General features: G+C 33.7%; 1 protein-coding gene across 6 annotated transcripts in view; it reads right to left on the bottom strand.

The window, feature by feature from the left end:
- Window positions 1-25,537, bottom strand: part of SPAG16 (sperm associated antigen 16) — a 1,164,663-nt gene that overhangs the window by 156,820 nt on the left and 982,306 nt on the right. The window contains exons 16-17 of one of the 6 annotated variants that reach the window (XM_019022691.3): window positions 16,886-16,971; window positions 15,345-15,429 (exon numbers count right to left, since the gene is read on the bottom strand). The exons of the other annotated variants lie outside the window; for them this stretch is intronic. Coding sequence (XP_018878236.2) covers window positions 16,913-16,971 — 59 coding nt within the window. The 3' untranslated portion in view covers window positions 15,345-15,429; window positions 16,886-16,912. Of the gene's footprint in view, window positions 1-15,344; window positions 15,430-16,885; window positions 16,972-25,537 lie in introns of those variants that run through there. 6 annotated transcript variants of the gene reach the window in all.

Raw genomic sequence — 25,537 nt, 5'->3', positions numbered from 1 at the left:
TGGATTAAGAAAATGTGGCACATATACACCATGGAATACTATGCAGCCATAAAACATGATGAGTTCATGTCCTTTGTAGGGACATGGATGAAATTGGAAACCATCATTCTCAGTAAACTATCGCAAGAACAAAAAACCAAACACCGCATATTCTCACTCATGGGTGGGAATTGAACAATGAGGTCACATGGACACAGGAAGGGGAACATCACACTCTGGGGACTGTTGTGGGGTGGGGGGAGGGGGGAGGGATAGCATTGGGAGAAATACCTAATGCTAGATGACGAGTAAGTGGGTGCAGCACACCAGCATGGCACATGTATACGTATGTAACTAACCTGCACAATGTGCACATGTACCCTAAAAGTTAAAGTATAATAATAAAAAAATAAAAAAATAAATAAAAAAATAAATAAAAAATAAAATAAAATAGTAACACCTAAGTTTTACATTGTTTTCTCAAACAAATAGAAACAAAACATTAAGTAAGGAAAGAATCAGCGAAACTCAGTGGGAAACTGTCTTCATTCTCAAAGAACTCACATAAACTTGCAATCCTTTTTCCTAATTTGGCTATTCAGGTCTCTCAAACACTACTGACTGACTAAGCTGACCTATTGTTTTAAGATATACACCCCGTCTAAATTCAACAGCCCTTCATGTTAAAAACTCTCAATAAACTAGGTATTAATGGAACGTATCTCAAAATAGTAAGAGCTATGTATGACAAACCCATAGCCAATGTCATACTAAATGTGCAAAAACTGGAAGCATTCCCTTTGAAAACCAGCACAAGACAAGGATGCCCCCTCTAGCCACTCCTATTCAACACAGTATTGGAAGTTCTGGCCAGGGCAATCAGGCAAGAGAAAGAAATAAAGGGCATTCAAACAGGAAGAGAGGAAGTCAAATTGTCTCTGTTTGCAGATGACATGATTATATATTTAGAAAATCACATCATCTCAGCCCAAAATCTACTTAAGCTGATAAGCAACTTCAGCAAAGCCTCATGATACAAAATTAATGTGCAAAAATTGCAAGCATTCCTAGACACCAATAACAGACAGAGAGCCAAATCATCAGTGACTCCCATTCACAATTGCTACAAAGAGAATAAAATACCTAGGAATACATCTTACAAGGGATGTGAAGGACCTCTTCAAGGAGAACTACAAACCACTGCTCAATGAAATAAAGGAGGATACAAACAAATGGAAAAATATTCCATGCTCATGGATACGAATAATCAACATCATGAAAATGGCCATATTGCCCAAAGTAATTTATAGATTCAATGCTATCCCCATCAATCTCCATTGACTTTCTTCACAGAACTGGAAAAAATGACTTTAAATTTCATACAGACCCAAAAGAGAGCTTGCATAGCCAAGACAATCCTAAGCAAAAAGAACAAAGCTGGAGGCATCACTCTACCTGACTTCAAACTATACTACAAGGGTACAGTAACCAAAACAGCATGGTACTGGTACCAAAACAGATATATAGATCAATAGAACAGAACAGAGGCCTCAGAAATAACACCACACATCTACAACAATCTGACCTTTGATAAACCTGACAAAAACAAGAAATGGGGAAAGGATTCCCTATTTAATAAATGGTGTTGGGAAAACTGGCTAGCCATATGCAGAAAAATGAAACTGGACCCGTTTCTTACACCTTATACAAAAATTAACTAAAGATGGATTAAAGACTTAAACGTAAGACCTACAACCATAAAAACCCTGGAAGAAAACCTAGGGAATACCATTCAGGACATAGGCATAGGCAATGGCAACAAAAGCCAAAATTAACAAATGGGATCTAATTAAACTAAAGAACTTTTGCACAGCAAAAGAAACTATCATAAGAGTGAACAGGCAACCTACAGAATGGGAGAATATTTTTGCAATCTACCCATTGGACAAAGGGCTAATATCCAGAATCAACAAAGAACTTAAACAAATTTACAAGAAAAAAAATAAACAACTCCATCAAAAAGTGGGTGAAGGATATGAACAGACCCTTCTCAAGGAAAAAAAAAGACATTTATACAGCCAACAAACATATGAAAAAAAGCTCATCATCACTGGTCATTAGAGAAATGCAAATCCAAACCACAATGAGATACCATCTCATGCCACTTAGAATGGCGATCATTAAAAAGTCAGGAAACAACAGATGCTGGAGAGGATGTGGAGAAATAGGAACACTTTTACACTGTTGGTGGGACTGTAAACTAGTTCAACCATTGTGGAAGACAGTGTGGCGATTTCTCAAGGTTCTGGAACTTAGAAATACCATTTGACCCAGCAATCTCATTACTGGGTATATGCCCAAAGGATTATAAATCATTCTACTATAAAGACACATGCACACTTATGTTTATTGCGGCACTGTTCACAATAGCAAAGACTTGGAACCAACCCAAATGTCCATCAATGATAGACTGGGTTAAGAAAATGTGGCACATATACACCATGGAATACTATGCAGCTATAAAAATGGATGAGTTCATGTCCTTTGCAGGGACATGGATGAAGCTGGAAACCATCATTCTCAGCAAACGAACACAAGAACAGAAAACCAAAAAACACATATTCTCACATATAAGTGGGAGTTGAACAATGAGAACACATGGACACAGGGAGGGGAACATCACATACTGTGGCCTGTCGTGGGGTGGGGGGCTAGGGGAGGGATAGCATTAGGGGAAATACCTAATGTAGATGATGGGTTGATGGGTGCAGCAAACCACCATGGCACATGTATACCTATGTAACAAACCTGAACGTTCTGCACATGTACCCCAGAACTTAAAGTATAATAATAAAAAATTAAAATAAAAAACAAAGGAAGAGCTGCAAAATAAAAAAAAGGAATATTTCTATTTCACAAAATGTCAACATATTAGGGTTTGCAAGCATATCCAGTGTTCTTTATACCATCATTCCATACTGCCCCTGGGAAACAAACGTGGTTCCAAAAATTTCAAAGAATTTCATTTTTTATTTTTACAGACTTTTCCTATAAAATGGGAAATACATTCCTCTGAGCATATTTTTATGACCAGACATAATAAAATATTACTTACAGAGTGGACATCTTTTAAAATCATCCATATAAAAGCAAAATAATAATATTCAAAGCATCAGATCAATTCATTTAAGATTATTAGTCAGATGCAATTCCTCAGAATTTAAAAGGAAACAAACTAAAGGCATTCTACTACTTTATCAGTGTTTTACGTCTAACCTTTTCAGCAGACAGAAATAAACATCCCCTTGGCTACTTAGACCCTACTTTTCAGCAATTTGTGCTGTATTTCAGGTATGAATAATTTAACCTTGAACTAAAAAACAGATGCAAACAGATATAGTGGAACATGTCTGAGGCAGTGAATCAAAGCAAGCAAGCACTTTATAGGAGTACATTTCTTGGACACAGAGGAAGCCCCATGCAGTGACATTGTTCTTGAAATACATAAATGAGAAAATCATGAAATTCAGTAATGTGCGTCCTTACGCACAAAACATGAAATGAATTTGCTAACTGATCATTTTTAAAATCAAATTTTACATATATTGAGCATTAGCACATGAAATATAACCACATAAGACTTGTCATAATCTTTATCAGCCGTACTCAGTTATTGATAATTTTTATTACTAGTACTCAGTTATTAAGGTTATTAAAGATTTTTAAGAAATGTTCATTTTTGTGTCACAGAAATAAATGTGAGAGGAAAAGCAAACCCTCAGTTCTTCTAGTCTTTATCTTTTGCCTATTATTATTACTTTTAATTCTTGAAATTGACCTCATACTTCTTCCATAGCTTTGCAGTGACTTTTTTTTTTCTTTCTGCAACAAGTAAATCTGTAGCCTTAGATTTACTCAGGTCTCAAAGTCTGAGTAAAATTTTAAGTGTGTGTGCAGGTGTGTGTGTGAAAATATATTCACCCAAACCCTAACTTGTATTTATTCACAATGTTACAATATACATTGTAACTTATCATAGGAAAGAACATTAAAAAATATGTCCCAGGTAAGGGAAAAAGAAATCTTTAAATGTTTCCATTTAACTGTATTCACTAGCTGTAATAAAACAATAGTGCTTTATGTGCATATTAGATAGAAAAAAAGACTTTTTAATGGCAAAGGTAGTTTGAAGCTAAATTTCTATTTTTTTAATATGATGTAGCATATTTTTCTGACATTATAAAGTGGAACAAACCATCAAAATAATCAAAATCTGAAAAAATTAGACAATTCATTTTAGAGAAACGAATAACAAAAGTGCTTCTGGTTTAAACTCTGCTTTGCCTTTCTAAACTTAAAAGTTTGACTCTCTCTCTCTCTATATATATATCTCAAAGCTCCTTTAGAAAGAAATATATATAAATTATATATATTTCTTTATATGTAGATATATATAAATATATAATATATAAATAGAAATATATAAATATTTATATATTTTTCTAAAGGAGCTTTAATTTTACTTTATATTGCAAATTTAAAAGTTATTTTTTATTTTACAGAAGGTTATTGAATTAACAATTAGAAAGCTTTTAACTTGTTTTCTTCCTTTTGTACATATTAAAATATTGAATTTATTCAATATGATTAGGTTTGAGAAACTGAATAATTATTAGAGAATTTGTGAATTCATTCATTTTGCTAACTTATATTGTTTGTAAATACTTAAAATATATTTAACATAAAATTGTATCCAAAAATCCATAATATTCCCCTCTGAATGATTTCTATTTACACATTGAAGAGATTTAGTTACTTTTAACTTTCTTTGAGATTTATTTTTCAGAAACATATGTAACTTTTTCATGTGAAATGATAAATAACTGTCAATAAATGTGGCAGAGAGAATGCTTATCAAATATCTATGAGTGTTCCTCTCTTTACAGACTTTCTTGCAGTTGGGTTATGGCCATGTGAATAATTCTTGTCAATGAGAATGTGAGTGAAACTGATATGTACTTGCTGGTCTGAGGCACTTAAGAAATAAAGTAAGTTTTCTGTGCTTTCCTAACCTCATGGCTGGAAGAAAATTCACAATGTTTGAGTTGCAAAGTGAACATCAGCGGAACTGAATTGTTGAGTCATCATTGGAAGAAAGCCACCAAGAAGAGCTAGCTAGTCACATCGGACAGTACGTGAGTAAAAAATAAACTTCCATCAGGCTAAAGCACTGAGATTAGAGTTTTAGTTGTTACTGTAACATAGCTAGTCTTCTTCTAACTAATATAGTACTTCAATCTACTTTTTCTCAGAATGTTATGTATTTAGGAGGCTCCAAATCTGCAATATTTATAATTTTAAAAATTTAAATCTTTGAACTAAACTTTTTACTACTACTAGAAATACTGTTATATCCACCATGTGTATCAGTCTAAACAGTTTTAAATGTTTACGTGCTTTTCCATTATTTTTATTTTCCTGCTAAATGTGATGCAAATCATAGTGTGATTTTACTTTCCATCTTGTTATTGTCAAGATCGTGTTTACTTTTCATATAAAAATAATTTGTTTTTTGCAGTTACTAGTTAAATGAATTTGTTGACATGTTATTCATTTCTGTGAGTACTGTTATTTCTGATTTCCCCTCCTCCCCATGTCCTCTTCCTTCCTCTTCTCCTCCCCATCCCTATCTTTCCTCCTTCTCCTTTCCCTCCTCTTCCTTCTCCTTCTTCTAGTGTACATCTGTGGGTGGTAAACAGTCAACTTTTATGCTGAAAAATGTCTTTACTTTGGCTTCACTTTTGAATTTGAAAATGCATTTTTATGTTCACAAAAATCTGGATTAGTTTGTCCATCATGACTTTCAAAATAACTCTACTTTGTTTACTGGCCTTTATCTGGTACTTGATTGTGGGCAATCTGTCTGAATTTTCTGGTAGTTTTTCTGATAGCTCTGATAGCTTTGAGGATTTCTTCCCTAATTTTTCACATTCTTCAGTCCCACGTAGTGTGTTTGGGTATAAATTTATATTTCTTTGCCTTCAGAGGGTGCTATCAATCTGTGGGCTCATGGTTTTCTTCAATTCTGAAAATACTTACCTATCATTTCCTTAAATATGCTTTCTCTGCCATACTAGTCTTTTGTTTTTCAAGTATGCCAAAACTATTCTTGCCTTAAAACTTTTATCTGCTGTGGTTCCGGTTTTTAGAACAGTCTTCTCCCAGATATTTGCAAAACTTATATCATCAGATCGTTCCAATTTTTCTATAAATTTAACTATATCTGAGAGTCCTTCCTAGACCATCTTGTCTCAAATATCACTTTCTTTGTCACTTGCTATTCTCCTATTATGCATTAATTTTTGTATAGTATCAATGCTTCTCTCCTTTATATACTTATTTGTTCATTTGTTTATTATCTTATCCCACCATCTTATAAAATTAAAATCTCAGGAGGATTTTTTGTTGGCTTTTTCACTGCAAAATCAAGTGCTTAGAATAGTGCCTAGCACGGCCGGGCATGGTGGCTCACACCTGTAATCCCAGCACTTTGGGAGGCCAAGGCAGGTGGATCATGAGGTCACAAGATCAAGACCAACCTGGTCAACATGGCGAAATCCCGTCTCTACTAAAAAATACAAAAATTAGCTGGGTGTGGTGTCACACGCCTGCAGTCCCAGCTACTCAGGAGGCTGAGGCAGAGGAATTGCCTGAACCTGGGAAGTGGAAGTTGCAGTGAGCTGAGATTGTGCCACTGCACTCCAGCCTGGTGACACAGCAAGACTCTGTCTCAATAATAATAATAAAATAATAATAATAATAATAATAATAATAATAATATAAGAATAGTACCCAGCACATAGTAGGTATTCAGTAAATATTTCTGGAGTGAATAAAATTTCCTCTAACCTCTTAGTTCCAGCACTCTTGTTAGATGCATAGTGTCAATATTTTTATGTTTCTTTATGTTGTTTTCTGTGTTCTGGATGAATTCCGTAATATACTTTTATATCTGAACTAGAGATTACTCTATTTTGTGTTTTTTAATTTTAATGACTATAAATTTAACTTCTATGATTTCTTGTTGATTTGTTTTTCTTTTGAGACACGGACTTGCTGTTGTCCCTGCTGGAGTGTAATAGTGTGATCATGGCACACTGCAGTGTCAACCTCCTAGACTCAAGCCATCCTGCTGCTTCAGCATCCTGAGTAGCTTGGATTATAGGTGCATACCACCGTGCCCAGCTAATTTATTTTTTGTAGAGACAGGGTCTCACTCTGTTGCCCAAGCTGGTCTCAAACTTCTGACCTCAAGCAATCCTCCTGCCTTGGCCACCTGAAGTGCTGGGATTACAGGCATGAGCCACCATGCCTGGATCTCGTTGATTTTTTGTCACATCAGCTGTTCTTATTTCACCTTGGATTCATGAAAATGTACCTGTCCTCCCATATGCCTAGTCCAATGTTTGCTATAAAGCTATGGTTGCAGAGAGTGTGTTGACCGTGGAGTAGAAGAAGCATCTCAAACTATAAACTTTAATCTTCTTAACCAAAGTATATAACTCATACTTTGTATGATTAGCTTTTAAAGTCACACTCTAATTAATCACTGTTTCTTGTAGGCTTTTATTCAGTCAGCAAACATTTACTGACCATCTACTATGGGGACAATATTTAGTAAAGGTGAAGGATCCATTGATGAATATTAGTTATGTCCCTTGAGAGGCTCTTAACATTCTAGATATCCACACTAATCCAGTATGTAAAAACAGAATATAAAACAAAACCTATTAGACTTCAGATGAATCTATTCAAGATTCTTTTTTTTGGAAAAAAGATATAAAAGAATATCCTAAAAGATATTCTTTTGGTTATATTCATGATGGAATATATCATCTCAGTCGCACTTAACAAATGATTCTTCTGAGATACATGATTACATCCTTTATAGATTTCACTAATGAAGATTCAAGGAGGCTAGGATTAAAGCCACAAAGAGTAGACTATACACACCCAGCCTGTAGCCCTCAAAAATTACATTTTCAATTACAATTTACATGTGGTTTACTCCTATGATGCAGTGTTGTGTCCTGGTGTAATTAAAACTAAAAAACATTTTACTTTTAATGAGTTCATGATATGATAAACAAAATTATTGTTATAGCATGTTTTCCTGAAACAATTCAAGGCACTTAACTAACATATCTCTGACAAAAACATGTATGTAGTCAATTAGAAAGGTTATATTTTTTTTCAAAGAATAAAGAAGCAATTTGTGGCATGGAATCATTTTTCTTTACCTCAGGAATGATACTGTATACTGCATTACAAATATCTCCAAAATATAGCAGCTGAAAGCAAAAAGTATTCTATTATATTTAACATTCCCCGCAGCTCTGGAGTTCAGAAAGGACTTGGCTGGGTGGTTTTAGCTTAAAGTCTCTCCTGTGGCTGCAGTTAGAGATTAGCTGAAGCTGCAATGGTGAGTGGCTGGGGAAGCTGAGGACTGCCTGGCTGCTCTGCTTGGTTGTTCTCTGGAATCTAGCTTGGGCTTCTTTGCAGCACAGTGGACTCAGCACAGTCAAGGGCTTATAGAATGCTCAGGGTTCCAGTATAAGTGTTTCCATATACAAAGCCTTGATTACTTGTCTTTTCCTAATCAACCTTCAGAAGTCACTCAATGTTACTTCTGTCACTTCTATTAGTAACAAGGGAGTTCCAAGCCCACCCGGATTCAAAGGCAGGGATCATGGATTTCACCCCTCAATGAGAGGAATGTCATCGTGACATCGTAGAAGAGAAGGTTGGATGAGAAATATTGTTACTGCCAACTTTGGAAAATACAATTTGCCATAGCCACTAAGAGATAAACAATGTCCTCATAATTTGTGTGTTTGTAAACTACGGAGTCCAGGGATTTGTCTAAAGTCCCTCTGTTAGAGGCAGAGGTAGAAAGACAAAATATATCTCCTAATTCCCTCTCTCTCTTTTTTTTTTTGTTTGTTTGTCAACAGAGTGCTTCCTAGAGGTTTCTAGAAGAAAATTCAGGACCTAGAAAGAGTTAATATAAGTTGTATCCTTGGGAATTTCCAAGTATACCAAATGACTACCAGGTATGGAAAAGCTGAAATACCCATACAATGGGGGCGTATACTAGAAATCTGTCTTTACATTTGATGGCTTAACTGTGCATGTAAATTCCACAGTGCAAATTTATGCATTAGATTATTTATTCATTCAAAACGTATGTTTTAGGCCCTTTGAAGTGTACTAGGGAATATTTGAACACATATCAGGTAAATTTAAAAAAAATTCCTCTGCTTAGGGCTCTAACCCAATAAAACAGTGCAAATGTCAAATGTAATACAATATTGACAGGAATACCTAATTTGAAGAACTGAAAATTATTTGCTTGAGTTGACCTGAAATGCCCTTAAATTTTACCAGCAGATGGTCAGACCCTGCCTTAGGTACACAGTAGAATGTATATTTAGTATATTTTATAAAACAAAAGTCTGTCCCCTTTATGTGTGAAAAATAGGTTCTTTTAAAATACAAAATAGTTTTCTTTAAAGAAAAAATGTTTCAGACTATTTCCAAGTCTTTCTCTAAAGCATTCAGCCAATATATTATTAATTCTTTTGATTGTATAGAGAAAAATGCTCAATGACTTATATTTTCTTTAATACCTTTTTTAAACATCTAATTTTTCAAATTATAAAAATGTATCATTAAGATACAGGACTTAGGCCCTACAAAAGGTGGTGCAGAAGGCAGTTTAATGGAAGACAATTGCATTATCATTGGGGACTAGGGGAAAGAGATGGTGGAGAAGTGCCAGGTAATCAGGGAACTGCAGCATATAGGGTGGAAAAATATGCCGGGAATAGTGTGGATATTAAAAGCATCTACATAAATCTATATAAATCCTAAATCCGTGATTTCAGAATGCTGCTGTATAGTCAGAATAATATTCTTGTGCAGTAATTTGGCAATTATGGAACAGCATGCAGAAGTTTATAGGTGCTATTTGAAGACATGCATAATTTATAGATAGAATGCAGATTCAGACAATAGTAATTCAAGGACACTGGAACACGAGAACAGCAACCAATGGTTCTAGGAATCTGAAGAATGTCTTGGCATAGTAAAAGGTTTGGAAATGTAGTTAAGAAAGCATTGAGTTAGACATAGTTTTTAATAGAAAGCTTAGAGATAAAAAGAGAATAAGGAGACATTTCAGAAGAGGTAGGCAGGTTAAGACTACAGAAACTTCTAAACAAAGTCTTGTTGAGTGTGCAAAGAATAAAAATATATGTTGAATAAAGGGCATTAATGAAAGTATAATAATCAGCTATATTAGTAACAAAGATGATTATGATAAAATATAGAATTCCAGTGTTATTTATTTAAACCAATGGAGCATTAGTAGTCATAATACACTTTTCAAAATAGAAATTGATTCTTACATAACTATTTTTAAAAATTCTCTAAAATTAATTTTAATTACATTCCAAAAAGTTTTAATAATATAGAAGCTCACTTATAGCAATTATTTATCTTACTAGTATTTTAATGTATGATTTTTTGTGGGTTTGTTTTTTATCATATTAAATCCTTACTTGGCTTCCTATCAGGGCCTCAGAAACTATGAAACTTAGTTTGTTTCTCAATTACTCCATAAACATGGAGAGTAATTTAAAAATCATGTGCATAGTCATTTTAAGTCTTTTTTTTTTTGGAACTTCAGCTTATCATTGAAGAAGTCACATGCTGAGTGAGCTGAAAATTCTATTAATTAGTTACACACTAGTAAGTAAGCCTTAAATCCCAGTGCCAATTAAATCTATTTATAATTGCATTGGGAGCTGATAAATAATAGGTCATGTTTTCAATTTTCATATGGATTCTGATCTATGGCATTCTATATAAAAAAGTAATTATTTTAAATATATCCAATTTAAATATTTTTCAGTATTTTTTATAATTTGAAGGCATTCCTTTATTTCCTATACATATGTAATTGATTGAGTGGATTCCCAAGAAAGCTATTACAGTAGGAGTTTTTGTTATTCGCAATGCATTACGATTAAAATTACTTATACAAGAATTTATAAATGGCTGTGAAAGTTTTAAATTTGAACTTTAGAAACATTACTGGTGGTCACATTATACTTTCCTGTCTTTCTGTCGTATATGTGTCTTGGGGGTAAAACCTGACCCAGGCCCTAAGGTGACTGTGCAGATTTGAGGAACTCCTTCATTCCTATTTGTAGGATGTCAGAGAAGGGCTATGGGTAGAAGGAGATGCTCTGTTCTATTTACTGTTGCCAATCCAAACTCTATATTGTTTGATATTTCATAACACAATTTAAAAGATCATTTCATTCAAATTTTTAGAAAATTATTTGCCTGTAATCACTAATTGCATGTAATTGGTGAGTTATTGAAGATAATTATCGACATTTAAATATAAACATAAATTCCCAAACAAGAAGTGATATATAGTCTTAAACTAGACACTAGTAGTATATAATGTATAGTCAGAAATTAATTCTTTAGAACACATTATAACCTTTTATGTGAATATTTATATATCAAAGATATTATAAAAAGATAATTCATACTATACTCATCAATATATGAGATTAATTAATGATTTACATTAACATATGACTCAAAAAAATTAGGCCAGGTACTATAGTTAAATTTTATGAGCCCTGACTCAGAGAGAGAGGTTTATTAAAATTAAACTACACTTTGAGAATATTTTATAAATAAATATAGGCAAGCTTGTATATTATAATCAAGTTTGTTTTGTTCAAATCGTTGGTTCATCTTAAGGGACCACTGAAAAGATGGTAAGTTCTTAATACCAGGCTTTTCTACCTTGATTATCGATACCACTTAGAATAATGTTCCTTTTGGTTCTATTTCTACAGTCAATTTGATTAAAACTCATTTATCACTCTAAAGAGACAAATATTTCCAGACATTGAACCAGGTTTCTAGGCTCTTTCCTCTATCCTGTCTTTGAACACTTAGTTACCACTTCTATAAATTTGGATGATGCCTCAGGCTCTTATAGAGGATTTTATTATACATGCTTTTCATTATGACTCAAAACATTTATCTTTCCAATTATTGGTTTTCCCAAGTCCTAAGCTTAAGAGAATTCAGTTTTACTAACCAGTGAGTCATTCCTGAGGTAAATTTTTATTTTATCAACAGGATAAAACAATCGATGTAGGGCTGCAGCTACCCAAATGATAGTTAATAGATCACATTTAGCATCTGATTAGAAGATGCTACATATGTCCTGAAAAATGTCATCAGACATTTTGTGAGTTTTTTGACTCTAAGAGACCTATGTATTCAAATTAGGGTAACTTTGAAATATGAATTTTGCATTATTTTTACACAGTGGGCATTTATTTTGTTATTTGTAATATTAACTTGTTCAGTGTTATATTTTCATTTTTTATAACCAATGATTAGGGAGATTCTTCTACTCAAAAATGTAGAAAAATGCAATTTTTTTCTTATTTTTTGAAACAAAATATTTTGGTAGATTCAGTGACTAGAGTTGAGAGACTTCTTACGGGTCAAGAATTAAAGACTGGAAAAATGCAAATTCAAAATAATTTGGTGTAAGTCTCTGAAGGAGAAAAGAAAACAACCTTCTGAAGCTTCCTTCCTTTCTTTGACACGGGTGAATCAGAATTTGTAGGATTACCATAGTCTTTTTATGATTTTGACAAGCAAAAACTGTACTGGGCCATCTCTGCGGTGTCACGTTTCTTTTTGTGACACCGATAGTCCAGCCCACACTGAAGTATGTTCCAGAGAATTACGGGAATGAGTAGGTGCCTGACCACTCCATGCATGTTGTCTTGTGAGTTTCGTGACTGGATGAAAGTTACAAGATGATTGGCTGATGTTTGGAGCAAAGTCCCTCAGAAGAAAGGGAAGCTAATAGGTTGAAATAAGAATTAGACCTGTGACCTTAATTTCATGAAGCCCCTGTTCTAATGGGCTTAGCAAACCAGTCTGAGAAATATAGAATTATAGTAACAAGAAGTTGGATCAGTTTTCCAAGTGCTGACTAATTTATCTTCTTCTTTCTAGGCAAGAGAATGTTAAGCTATACCAGACAATTTAATCACCTGCATCCAGGATATGAAATCCAGAAGTTTCAATACTATTAGCAGACTCTGACCATCAGAATTTTTTTTTTATACAACTTACATTTCTCTCATGAGAGTTTAAGTCTGCTTCCTTGTCTTATACTCAGGGAAGATGAAAGGCAGGTAACATACCCTGTAAAATAATTAACTGTAAGGTTGTTAAGTTATTCTCCTGCCTTTGCTATTGCAGTTTAAGTAAACAGTAAATTATTTTTAACTTTTCCTACATCATTACTTTAGTTAATGAATTCTATTTCTTAGAGCAGTTTTAGATTGATAGAAAAATTAAACATAGAATGCAGACATTTCCCATCATCAATTTATTTCTATTTAACTAAATGGTTAAAAACTCTTATTCTTTTGAAAACGTCACTAAGGAATTTATGTTGTCAAACAATAAAGCCATATTTACTGATACTGCATGTAAGGGTTATGACAACACAAAAGATGCTGGGAAAATGGATGAGCACCTTCAAATAATAGTGCATAATGATGTTGGACTAGCTGACAACATTAAAGTCTGCAAAGGTAAAGGTTAGAAGAGACCTAATGGCTTCTTCTTCTTCTTTTTTTTTTTTTTTTTTGGCAACGGAGTCTTGCTCTGTTGCCCAGGCTGGAGTGCAGTGGCGTGATCTCGGCTCACTGCAAGCTCCGCCTCTCAGGTTCAAGCAATTCTCCTGCCTCAGCTTTCCGAATAACTGGGAACTACAGTCGCACGTCGCCACACCCGGCTAATTTTTTTTGTATTTTTAGCAGAGACAGAGTTTCACTGTGTTGCCCATGCTGGTTTTGAACTCCTGAGCTCAAGCAATCCACCCACCTCAGCCTCCCAAAGTGCTAGGATTACAGGCGTGAGCCACCGCGCCTGGTCAGCTTCATTTTTTTAGAAAGATGTAATTATCCATCTTTATGTACAGCTGAGGGAAAATAAATTATCTATACCTACCGTTACTCGTATTTCATAAAATGAGTTGAGACTGTAGATATAATTTCTAATCTACTCTAATATTATGACAGATATTGGAAGGGAAAGGTTGCCAAATAAAAGTAGTCCATCAAGATATGTATTTTTCATGATTATGAACTTTTTCAGCATACATTTACATTTAATTATGTATGTACTGTGGATGTATTTTTCTTTCACATAAAATAAATGCTTAGTAGAATTTCTATAAATTCTAGATCTTTATATTTTTATGATGACTGATTTGCATTATAATCTTAGACGATTTTTATCTTGCATAATGGGCCAATTTCTAAATAGCATCTAGAAGCCATTATCTGAAGTAGATTGTATAGCTAAATTTTATGAATCTTTAGAGAATTTATAGAAGAACAAACAAGGAAAACATCTTTCTTGCTTTAAGACTTCTATCTTGATTGTCATTCTGAGACACATGTTTTAAGCATTATTTTGGTGGCTGTGTATACTAGAAAAGGAGCTTGTGTAGTTGGAATAGAAATCAGATATCTTTACGGAGATGGTTGTTTATCCATCCACCATATGCTAGACAATGATAAAGCCTGATGAACACAATGATGAAAGGGCATAGACCCTGCCCTCAAAGAGTTTACATTCCTAAGAGAAAGTGCCTAAAAACAATTTTAAAAAATACACTTAGCATTTGAATTATTTGACTTTGGAATTCTTTTCCTGGAATTAATATGAAGGAATGTAGAAACATTCAGTCTTCTGAAGACAGTTTTGTGCTGCTTTGAGAATGCTGGATTAGAGGTGATATGGACAAGACTTTCCACCAGGGCAAGGTGGAAAGAGCATTGAGGTATAAGGGAAGGACATGGACATTATGAGCCCCATGTGTGTTCCTCAGCGACCCCAGGACTTTGGGAAGACACCAGTTGATTTCTGTGGTCCTTTCCTCATCATTCTTTAATGACCACCTCATATAGGCACACAGTGCTTATCTGGCGTGGGTATTGACTACTTGGCCTTGATGGTGGAGGATGTAATGATGGGTAACATTTCCCTAAAAAGAGGGCTTTTCTTGGTCATTTTTTTTCAATGAGAATTTTATGAAATGTATATTGTTTTAAATTGCCACAGTGAAGCAGAAGCGTGCATATGCTTCCCAATTTATGCAGCTGACTTCAGGTACTTTAATAAGAACAAGATCCATTATGTTTTCAACAATAGCAACTTTCCTCTCCAGGATTCTGGGTGGGGGCTGTCATCCTGAGTGTCCTCTATCCCTGTCTCCAGCTCCAGTGCAGCTCTGACAGTTCTCCATCCTTGTCAAAGGGACTGCAGGGAACAGCAATAAAGTAATGTTTGGCATGGTAGGCTGCAAACTGAAAATAGCTAAATAAATGAAAGTTTGCTCTGATTATTAAAATAGTCTTAATATACATACTTTAAGATGAGTGTTTACATTTGTTTCCTCAAAATAAATTTGAAGTCCCCTTTCATAGAAAAGCAAAATAATGAAAAGGAAGAGAGCTTTACTAAATCTAGAGAAGCTATCTCATTTTGAAAATGAGGATTTATTGTTTAATGGGTACAGAGCATCAGTTTTGCAAAATGAAAAAGTTCCAGAGATCTGTGGTACAACAACATGACTATAATTAATACCACTAAACTGTGCACTAAAAATGATTAAGGCTGGGTGCAGTGGCTCATGCCAGTAATCCTAGCACTTTGGGAGGATTGCTTGAGGACAGGAATTTGTGACCAGCCTGGGCAACATAGTGGCACTCCATTTCTACAACATTCAAAAAAAAATTTAGCCAGGCATGGTGGTGCTTGCCTGTAGTCCTAGCTATTCTGGAGGCAAAAGGAGGAGAATTACTTGAGGCCACAAGTTTGGGGCTGCAATATGCTCTGACTGTGCTATTGCACTCCAGCCTGGGCAACAGAGTGAATCCTTGTCTCAAAAAAAAAATGTTATGAGTTTTTTAAACCAAAATTTAAATTAATAGATAGGATTTCTGCAAGTAACTATTTCAGAACTATAACTCTAGTATCCTCAAAGAAGTCCTCAAAGTTAGATTTCAAATAGGAGTTTTATGGTGAACAGCCAAGTGTGGCAATTGAATGCCAGTTTTCAAATAATACATATCACATATCCTTTATTCCTAAAAAAATGTAGTACAGATAAGCTTGTTGTAGTGAACAAAGATGTTTCTATTAAGCAAAGGAATCATTTAAGTAGCTATGCTTATGAGCTTCAAGAATTACATTTTTATGAGTGAAACAGATAAGGATGTAGATTTTGTGGGAAGAGGTAGCTAGATAGCACATGAAATCCTAAACTATGTAAGTGATCTAGTATGTAATTTAATTTATGCAGTATTCACTTAACAGTGTGCTTTGTTAATCACAGCAATAATGTTAATTTAACAAAGTATCTTCAGCATATATTACTATTTTCTGATTAAAATGCAATTACAGTGTTGCTGTATGAACTTGGCACTACTATTGAATGAACCCATTAATGCTGGGAAATCAAATTCTTGTATTGAAAAGGTAACAGTAGGATTATTTATAATGATATAAAATAATTCACAAAATGATCTTGAGCATGAAAATAATCCCTGAATAAAGCGCACCTTCATTTCAAGGGGCTGACAAGATTAGAGAGACAAATTACATGGAAATTGGGTAGTATGAAATGACCAATGGTGAAAGGGTGCTAACTCAAGCAGATGGAAAACGAGGCATAAAATATCTCATCATATGTATTCAGATTGTGCAGTCCTACCATTGGCAACTTCAATTTGAGGTAACATCAAGAAAGCTGGAAATAATATATCTGAGCTCCTAGTCTATAAAGATACGTGGTATTTTCTGAAATAAAAGCAAATTGTACGATTAATTAAAAGTTGTTAATGGAATAAGAAATATTCTTGATGCTAATGACAGTCTAAATTTAAATAAATTTCTGCAGCATAAGAACTTCTTCATAATTCAAATGTTTGTTTTAGAATTAGATATAATGCTCTAAATCCTAAATCTATAGCAAAAAGCTTACAGATTTAGAAGAATGATAGCATGGTTTCTATACATGAAACATACGAATTAAAACTACTGTAACTATTAGTTTTAATCTGCATCTATAGAACCCAATATAAGTCCCATTAAACTTCTTTCTTTCTCCAAGTTCTTTAAAAATCATACTTTTACACTATAATATACTATATATTTTACCTTGTGTGTATACTTTCACATCCAGATGACTTTTTAGAGAGGAAATTAGATGAAGTAAAGATATAGTTACTCCCAAGAGTAAACTCATAACTGGAATTATGTTATACATACTATTGTTTAATTTAGTAAATGACAAAAATTGAATCAACAAAATATTGGTCTCTAAATTATTACCACATTTTACAGTAATGAAAGAGATGACTATGATTTGCCTTTTCCTTTTTTCTGGGAGGACTATATATATTAATCATTTAACTTATTAAATTTTTGAAACAAAATCACAGTTCCCTTTACAAATTCAGTAATGTTGGAGTCTTAAAACATCTCAGAAATGTCATCCTGTAAAGACATTCTCCATGAGCGTAGATCATTAATGATTACATGTATGGTAATTATCTTATGAATAAAATGCTAACAGCAATTAATGAATTAAGATCTGTGTTTTTTTTAATGTTTCATGGTCAATTTATCAAACACTATTAACTGAAAATGTGGTCCAGGTCTCTTGTGGAACACATCCCAAAATTCTCTTAAGTGCTTTCTTTATCTTTAGAAGTGTTACCTATTATAGGAACAGACCCTAAATCCAGAGAATAAAGAGAATAACAATGTGATTGAACAAGAGATAAAATTGTGCTTTCCTTTTGCTATGTTATTGCTGTCCCTGAAAGGGTCAATACTCTACATATGATATTTACTAAAAAATATCCTGGTGCTTAAAATAATATCCCACCTGTCCTTTCATGATGAGGTCTAAGGATCACAATTATACATTATGAATACGGAAAGAAGATGTCACTCTGGGGAGAATGCGTTCCATAAATAAAATGAGTAATGCCAGGTGGAGGATTCAAAATAGATATCATGCAGTTTTCCTAAGGAAAATTGCATAAACTCTGTCACTCTCAGCTTTGCCGTAGCCTTATGGTTATTTCTTATATCACAGTCATTTTCAGGTTGCAAGATGATTTCAAGGAACTCATCTGAATCCAGAAGACACCTAAAAACCTCATGATCTAAAAATCCCTATATATGATTGCTACCTTATTTGGTGAATCATAATAAATGCTGGGAAATTAGATATAGGAAGTGAATTCAAAATCGTATCTTTTTTTTTTGAAATGGAGTCTCGCTCTGTCGCCCAGGATGGAGTGCAATGGTGCGATCTTGGCTCACTATAACCTCTGCCTCCTGGGTTCAAGCTATTCTCATGTCTCAGCCTCCCGAGTAGCTGGGACTACAGATGCCCGCCCCCATGCCCGGCTAATTTTTGTATTTTTAGTAGAGATGAGATTTCGCTATGTTGGCCAGGTTGGTCTCGAACTCCTGGCCTCAGAAGATCCACACGCCTAGGCCTCTCAAACTGTTGGGAGTGTGGCGTGAGCCACCAAGCCTGGCCCAAAATTATATCCTTAAAAACTGTATTCATACCCAGTTTCCTTGTAATAGTAATTCTTTATAAGCACCTATGCTCTTATCATTTTTACTGTGTTAAACTTGAGCAGCTTAAACTGTATCTATAGCTATGCCTGGCACACAGGAATTAAATGCTCACTAGATGTAGCAGTAATTATTATTGAGCTTCAATTACAAGTACTAAATGATCTGACTTAGCAGGACACCTAGCTCAGATGGGAGCTATTTACACAATAATATAGTCTGGCAGATGGGTAGGCCCTAGTTATCAAAGTTATGAATGAAATAAATATATTTACATCCCTACTATGTTTCTTTCATAGGAGGTAAGAATTTAATGCCCATTTTCTTCCTCAGAATAACCATTGATGCCCACCACACTGTACTCTACACATTGTACTGCTGTGTCCTGAAAATTAGTTCAAAATAAGCTAAGAGATAGACACAAATTCTAATTGTACTACTGGTTGTAGAATGAAATGATAGAGTTGGGTATATATTGTACTGTTGTCATAGCTATAATACATAAAGACAACAAATAATTTAATTGCATTATTGGAAATAAATGTTGTTTCTATAAAAAAATAAAACCTACATAGTTTAAACCTTGCAATTTGGTATTACTTTGCCAATGGGCATGAAGATGAAAAAAGTAAATTTTTAGTAATTGTTAAAAAAAAAAACCTTGGCGACCACAGACAATTCTTCTGTCCCACCAGTGATAAGTTCTTCAATGGAATAAAGAGCGTGTCAGAGACACTTTTTAAAATTCTTCTCAATATGTAGCTATTAAATCATTCTATGCAGGGTTCCAGGAGGTGTGTTTAAAGCTGTAGGTGTTTAGTGGAAGACATCTCAGTGCTCAAAGGACAAGTTAAGTTCAATATTTATTTATTTGAGGAAGAAAATGCACATTAAATTCTTTACCTTCTATTAAATATCGTACCAATAAATATGGTATAATATTTATTTCAGGAGTAAATATTAATTTAAGAAAGCTATGGGGCATTATTTATTGGAGAAAATATGTTTAAATCATTGAGTTTGGACTCAATGGACTCATATTAAGTTTGGACTTTCATTTAATAAAATCAACTTACATTTTATTTCAGTTGTATAAATTTGCTTTTGCAAAATGTGCTGTTGGACTTAGGGTGCTATTAATTAAAGGTATTCAAAATCAAATCAATACTACACAAACATTCAGTTACAATCTTTTTATGAATATCACAAAATCTAGGTATACATTAACTTATTAATCCATCAGTGGCACTTAAATGCAAAATCAGTTTATTTCCAAATTATTTTCAAGAGGGTCATAATTTGAAAGAATCTTTCATAATATGCCAGACTATGACCTCAATATTTCTGAAAAGTGGTGCATAATCATTAGTTGATACTTTTCTTCCCTTATCATGTTTACAGACACCAATTCATAAAAGGGAATTAAGAAATAAAAAATTGCCTCTGTATGTGTGTGTGTGGTACATGTACATGTGTGCATGTGAACATGTGTGACTGTGTGTATGCAACATAAAAATAATAAAACCCTTTTCCTTATTCATGACCACAGTGTTTTGCTCAACAAAAGTGTGTTGGAAATTTACAAGAAAAAAACAACCCCATTCAAAAGTGGGCAAAGGACATAAACAGGCACTTCTCAGAAGGCATACATGCATCCAACAAACATATGAGAAAAAGCTCAACATCACTGATCATTAGAGAAATGCAAATGAAAACTACAATGATATATGATCTCACAGCAGTCAGAATGGCTATTATTAAAAAGTCAAATAAACAACAGATGCCGGTGAGGTTGTGGAGAAAAAGGGATTCTTTTATGCTGTTAGTGGAAGTGTCAATTAGTTCAACCATTGTGGAAGACATTGTGGTGATTCCTCAAAGACCTAGAACCAGAAATAGCATTTGACCCAGCAATCCCATTACTGGGTATACACCCAAATGAATATAAATAATTCTATCATAAAGATATATGCACTCCTATGTTCATTGCAGCACTATTCACAGTAGCAAAGACATGGAATCAACCTAAATGCCCATCAATGATAGATTCGATAAAGAAAATGTGGTACATATACACCATGGAATACTATGCAGCCATAAAAAGGAAGGAGATCATGTCCTTTGCAGGGACATGGATGTTGCTGAAAGCAATTATCCTCAGTAAGGTAATGCAGAAGCAGAAAACCAAATACCACATCTTCTCACTTATAAGTGGGAGCTCAATAATGAGAACACATGGACACATGGTGGGGGAAACAACACATACTGGGGCCTATTGAAAGGTGGCGGGTGGGAGGAGGGAGAGCATCAGGAAGAATAGTTAATGGATGCTGGGCTTAATATCTAGGTGACGGGATGATCTGTGTAGCAAGCCACATGTTTACCTATGTAACAAACCTGTACATGCTGCACATGTACCCCTGAACTCAAAATAATTAAAAAAACCACAAAAGTTTGTTGAACAAAAAACTGCATAAATGAAATATGTAAAAGTAGATGGTACTTACAGGTAATTATACCTCATAATTTTTTTTACATCCTCATGTACAGGATTGGAGGATTTGGGAGAAAGATGCAGATGAAAAATTATTATCCAAATAATTTGTATAATCTCATTGAAATTATCACAGACTTTTCTATAAATGGTTATTACCTCAGTGGGCAGATAAGAACCCTGATGCACAAAGAATTGAAGTGATCATTTCCATGATATACACAGAATGCGTCAAAGTATAGATCTGGATTCTAGACCCAACTTTTTAGTCCCTGTCTTAGACTTCTTTCCAAAGTATGTACCATGACCCTTTATGATGTACCTTCTATGGCAGTCCAACTGCACCTCTTGGTTGAAATAGACAGTAATAGATCAAATATCCTAGTTTTATTGATTTTAATTATTCCCTTTCCTTTTACATCTATGTATCCATCCATCCATCTATTCTACCATCATCATCATCATCATCACCATCATCATCATCATCATCATCATCATCATCATCATCATCATCATCATCATCTATTTTTACTGAGAATTAGGGCACATATACAGAAGGCTATAGAGATTAATGTGTTATTGTAAAGCAAACACCTATGTAACTGCCCTCAGGTCAAGAAAGAGACTATTGCCAGCACCCCAGAAGATACCCCTCTTGTGCCACTTTCTATTTCCAGCGGCTGTTCTCCCTCCTGGAGGCAACCTCTATGCTAACATTTATGGCTCCCCCCCTTTTTTTGACTTGCTGTGAAGCTCTTTATAGTATGTACTTCTAAATGATATAAAACAGTTTTGCCTGATTTTGAACTCTTTATAAAAAAGAATCATAGGATATGTATTCTTCGGTTTTACTTCTTTCACTGCACATTTTATTTTGCTCTGTGCTCATTCATTTCCATCGTTGGATGCATCGCATTGCATAGATGTTACATTTTATTTATCCATACTAACTTGGATTGACATTTGGGTTATTTTTTTTAATGCTCTTCTTAACTAATGCCCCTGGCTTTTTGAAATATTTATTCAACAGAGAAAATCATACCACATCAGAATTTGATGATGCTATTTTTATGTAAGGTGGTCTAATAAAATTCTAAAGAAGGAAAAGCAGGATGACACTAAATATAGTCATTGAATATACATTATAATTCATTTGACACTAGAGATATTTAAAGAAATTTAAAATGAACTACTGTCCAAACATGCATTTGGCACTTTTAGAATAAATTGAGTAAATCCAATACAATCTGAACCCCCCTGACTCCTTCACAGTCAGAGGTGAACAGTGATTTAGTTAATATTTGAATGCACTGATTTATATTTCTCAACACACTATAAGAATCTGAAATATTCTCCAAAGTTCTTCCATAGCTACCAATTCTATGACTAACTGGACTTTTCACAGCCACTGAAAACTCTGAGTCACATTCACCACGAATGTTGCAGTTATCAGAAGAGAATATTAAATAGGAAAATGAAAATAATAAAGTGAACTTTATGACAAGTTTGGATGAAATACTGAAATATTTCATACCAATTTAGAATATATTTAAGGTAAAAGATACCATACTCTCTGAGATATTTCTAGCTTGAAATTCTAAATTTGACTTTTCATATTACCAGAAAAAAAGAATAAATAGCATCTACCATATGTTTACTTTTTTTCTACAACTTCTTCCTTAACTATGACTGCAAGAATAAGAAGGTGTATTTAAAGATTTATGTAACAAAAATAGCTGTTAGTGTAGGGTACTACATTCTAATATCACTTTTAAGTGATATTAAATGTTTGTTCTATTCATCTTAAAAATATATTAAACTTTTAAAAACATATCCACTACTATTGCATAAAAACAAATTATATAATATGTTTAGTGGTTATACAATAATTAAACACATAGAAAAAGTATTTGGATAAAACTGCATATAGTCTCTTTTTAATAAAAGAAACCATTTAAAATTTTAATCTCATTCTTTGAAAGAAATAAAAATCACATTGAATTTTTAACCATTAATTTAGCAGTTAAAATACATAAATATATCCCCACATTCTCTTAAAGAAAACAGACAATGGTCCCCAAGGAAAACTGGCAATGAATTTAAGGAAAATGTAATGCCTCTTGAAGGACAAAAGTATGCGCAGTTTACTGCAAGTTTCTTTGTGCTCTTTCCTTATCCCATCACCTCTTTTCTTCTTTTGGGGGCTCAATGCTGGAGTAATGCCACTTGGCTACATGAAGCCCTTTAGCATAGATGATGTATTTTTCTTTATTTTAATAGGAAAATAGAAATTTCAAAATTGTAAATGGAGAAATACCATGATTTCTTATATGCATGAGTATCGTTATATAATACTTATAAACTTATAAGTATTATTTATTTAACTGTAGTCTATTCTGAGACAATTTTTGCCTCATTTCTAAATCATGGGTTGTCTCAGTTCACTCTGAAGTCAAATAAATAATACTACTTCATATCTAACATAGTTCTTTAAAGAGTCTAGAAGACATGTCATAATAGACTTGCATTTAAAACATCCACTTGTAAAATTAATTTGAATAATTTTTACCTCTATTCTAGATTGACTTGTCTACCTTTCTATTCCAGGTTAGATTGCATTTGAAATATTTTAGTCAATAAATAGCATAGATAATATCAAACCCTGACCTAATCCTAGACTCACTTAGTTGTTTCCATTAAGCACTGTTCTGGGACATGGTTGGTTATTCCAATGATGTCTGGATCCAAAGACATAGGACACCAAGCATTATTACAGACAACATCTGAGATTGTAATAGACTGAAGCGGGTTAGAACTTGTCAACCAAAGAAGGCATTATACCCCCCTGACTATGCTTCCAATTTAAGATCTTTGGGATGGATATGGTTTCTCAATAACTGTCTCTTCCCCAACAGCTTTGAGACCCAAGATAGACAGATGGTTTGGTTCTGTTTGGCCCATCTTGTTTTCAAAATATTCTTTGCAAAATTTAACTCAAACAACTGCCACAACTGCTTGCTATTTCTGTAATGACCCCTCCTCATTGCGTCCCCATTCATCACCTCCATAACAATGGCCTTCTCTCTTGGCTATCAGACACCAAATTAGAACTAGCCTGTACTTTGTGCCTCCTTTTGGAAATAGTCCAAGAATGTTGGTGTCCTCTGGAGAGATCTTGGTTTTGCATTTCATCTCTTCTGCACCAGCATGTGCATAGAGGTGCGTTTTAATTCCCTGCTGAGAGCAAACTCTGAAAGCAACCTACTGTATCTATAAATATCCAATTATTTATGAACTAATTTTAAACTATCATAATATTAAAAGTTTAATGTAATAAATATTTAATATCACTGACGGGATATTTATTTATGTCTCACCTTGTTGCAAAGAGAATTTTTGCACAGAGCTGCAGCTAACATTGACATTACCTGATTGATAGTGAGGTCAATGTATTCTTTGGTTTTCCTAGAAATGAGTATTTTGTTGACTCACAAAGGGTTAGAAAGTCCTCTTTTCCCTCATCATGTTTATTGGCCTATTAGCTATACATTTTGGTTAATGTAGAAATTAGTTAGCTGATAGAAATATTATCTAGAATCAGGTAACAATAATGCCAAACAATATAATTTAATACACAAAATACCCTGATCACTATGGGTTCACTGTTGTGATATAATTAAAATGAGGAGGCTGAATATTAAATTTTTATTTTCATTGCTTCACATACTGAAAATTTAGGGAAATCATTCTGATTTAGCTATTTTTTCTCCATCTTCTATAATATATTAGGTGTTTGCCTGTTTATTTTTTCACATTCATCGTATATAATGCTGGAGTGTAAGAGAAAACTGAATATGAGGTTGAATCTGCAAAAATAGAATAGTTTAACACTACTGTGCTGCATTTTGCTGACACTTGTTATGAAAATAATACATTTTCATTAATTTCATAATGCTATACAAACTGCAGCAGACCAGAAGTTTGTGTATATTATACATTTTTATTAACAAGTATTCTACACCATATTCAAAGCTGTCTCCCATGTTTGCATTGACTGTAAATATTTTCTAGGGGCATCAAGTCACCTTTTTTTGTATCTGATTCCCACAAATATAAAATAAGCTGTGAACTATTGTTTTTGTTTTTAATCTTCCAAATTATAGTTTTTTAATAAACTGAATGAATATTAGCTTAATTTTTATGCTCTAAAATATTTAAATTATTGCATTCTAATAAGAAAACTCAATTGAAAACATTTTGGATTTCAAATAC

The sequence above is a fragment of the Gorilla gorilla genome, chromosome 11 (genome assembly GCF_029281585.2).
Source record: "Gorilla gorilla gorilla isolate KB3781 chromosome 11, NHGRI_mGorGor1-v2.1_pri, whole genome shotgun sequence".
NCBI lineage: Eukaryota > Metazoa > Chordata > Mammalia > Primates > Hominidae > Gorilla > Gorilla gorilla.
Note: the sequence above shows the minus strand (reverse complement) of the source record. Positions and strands in the feature narration are given on the sequence as shown.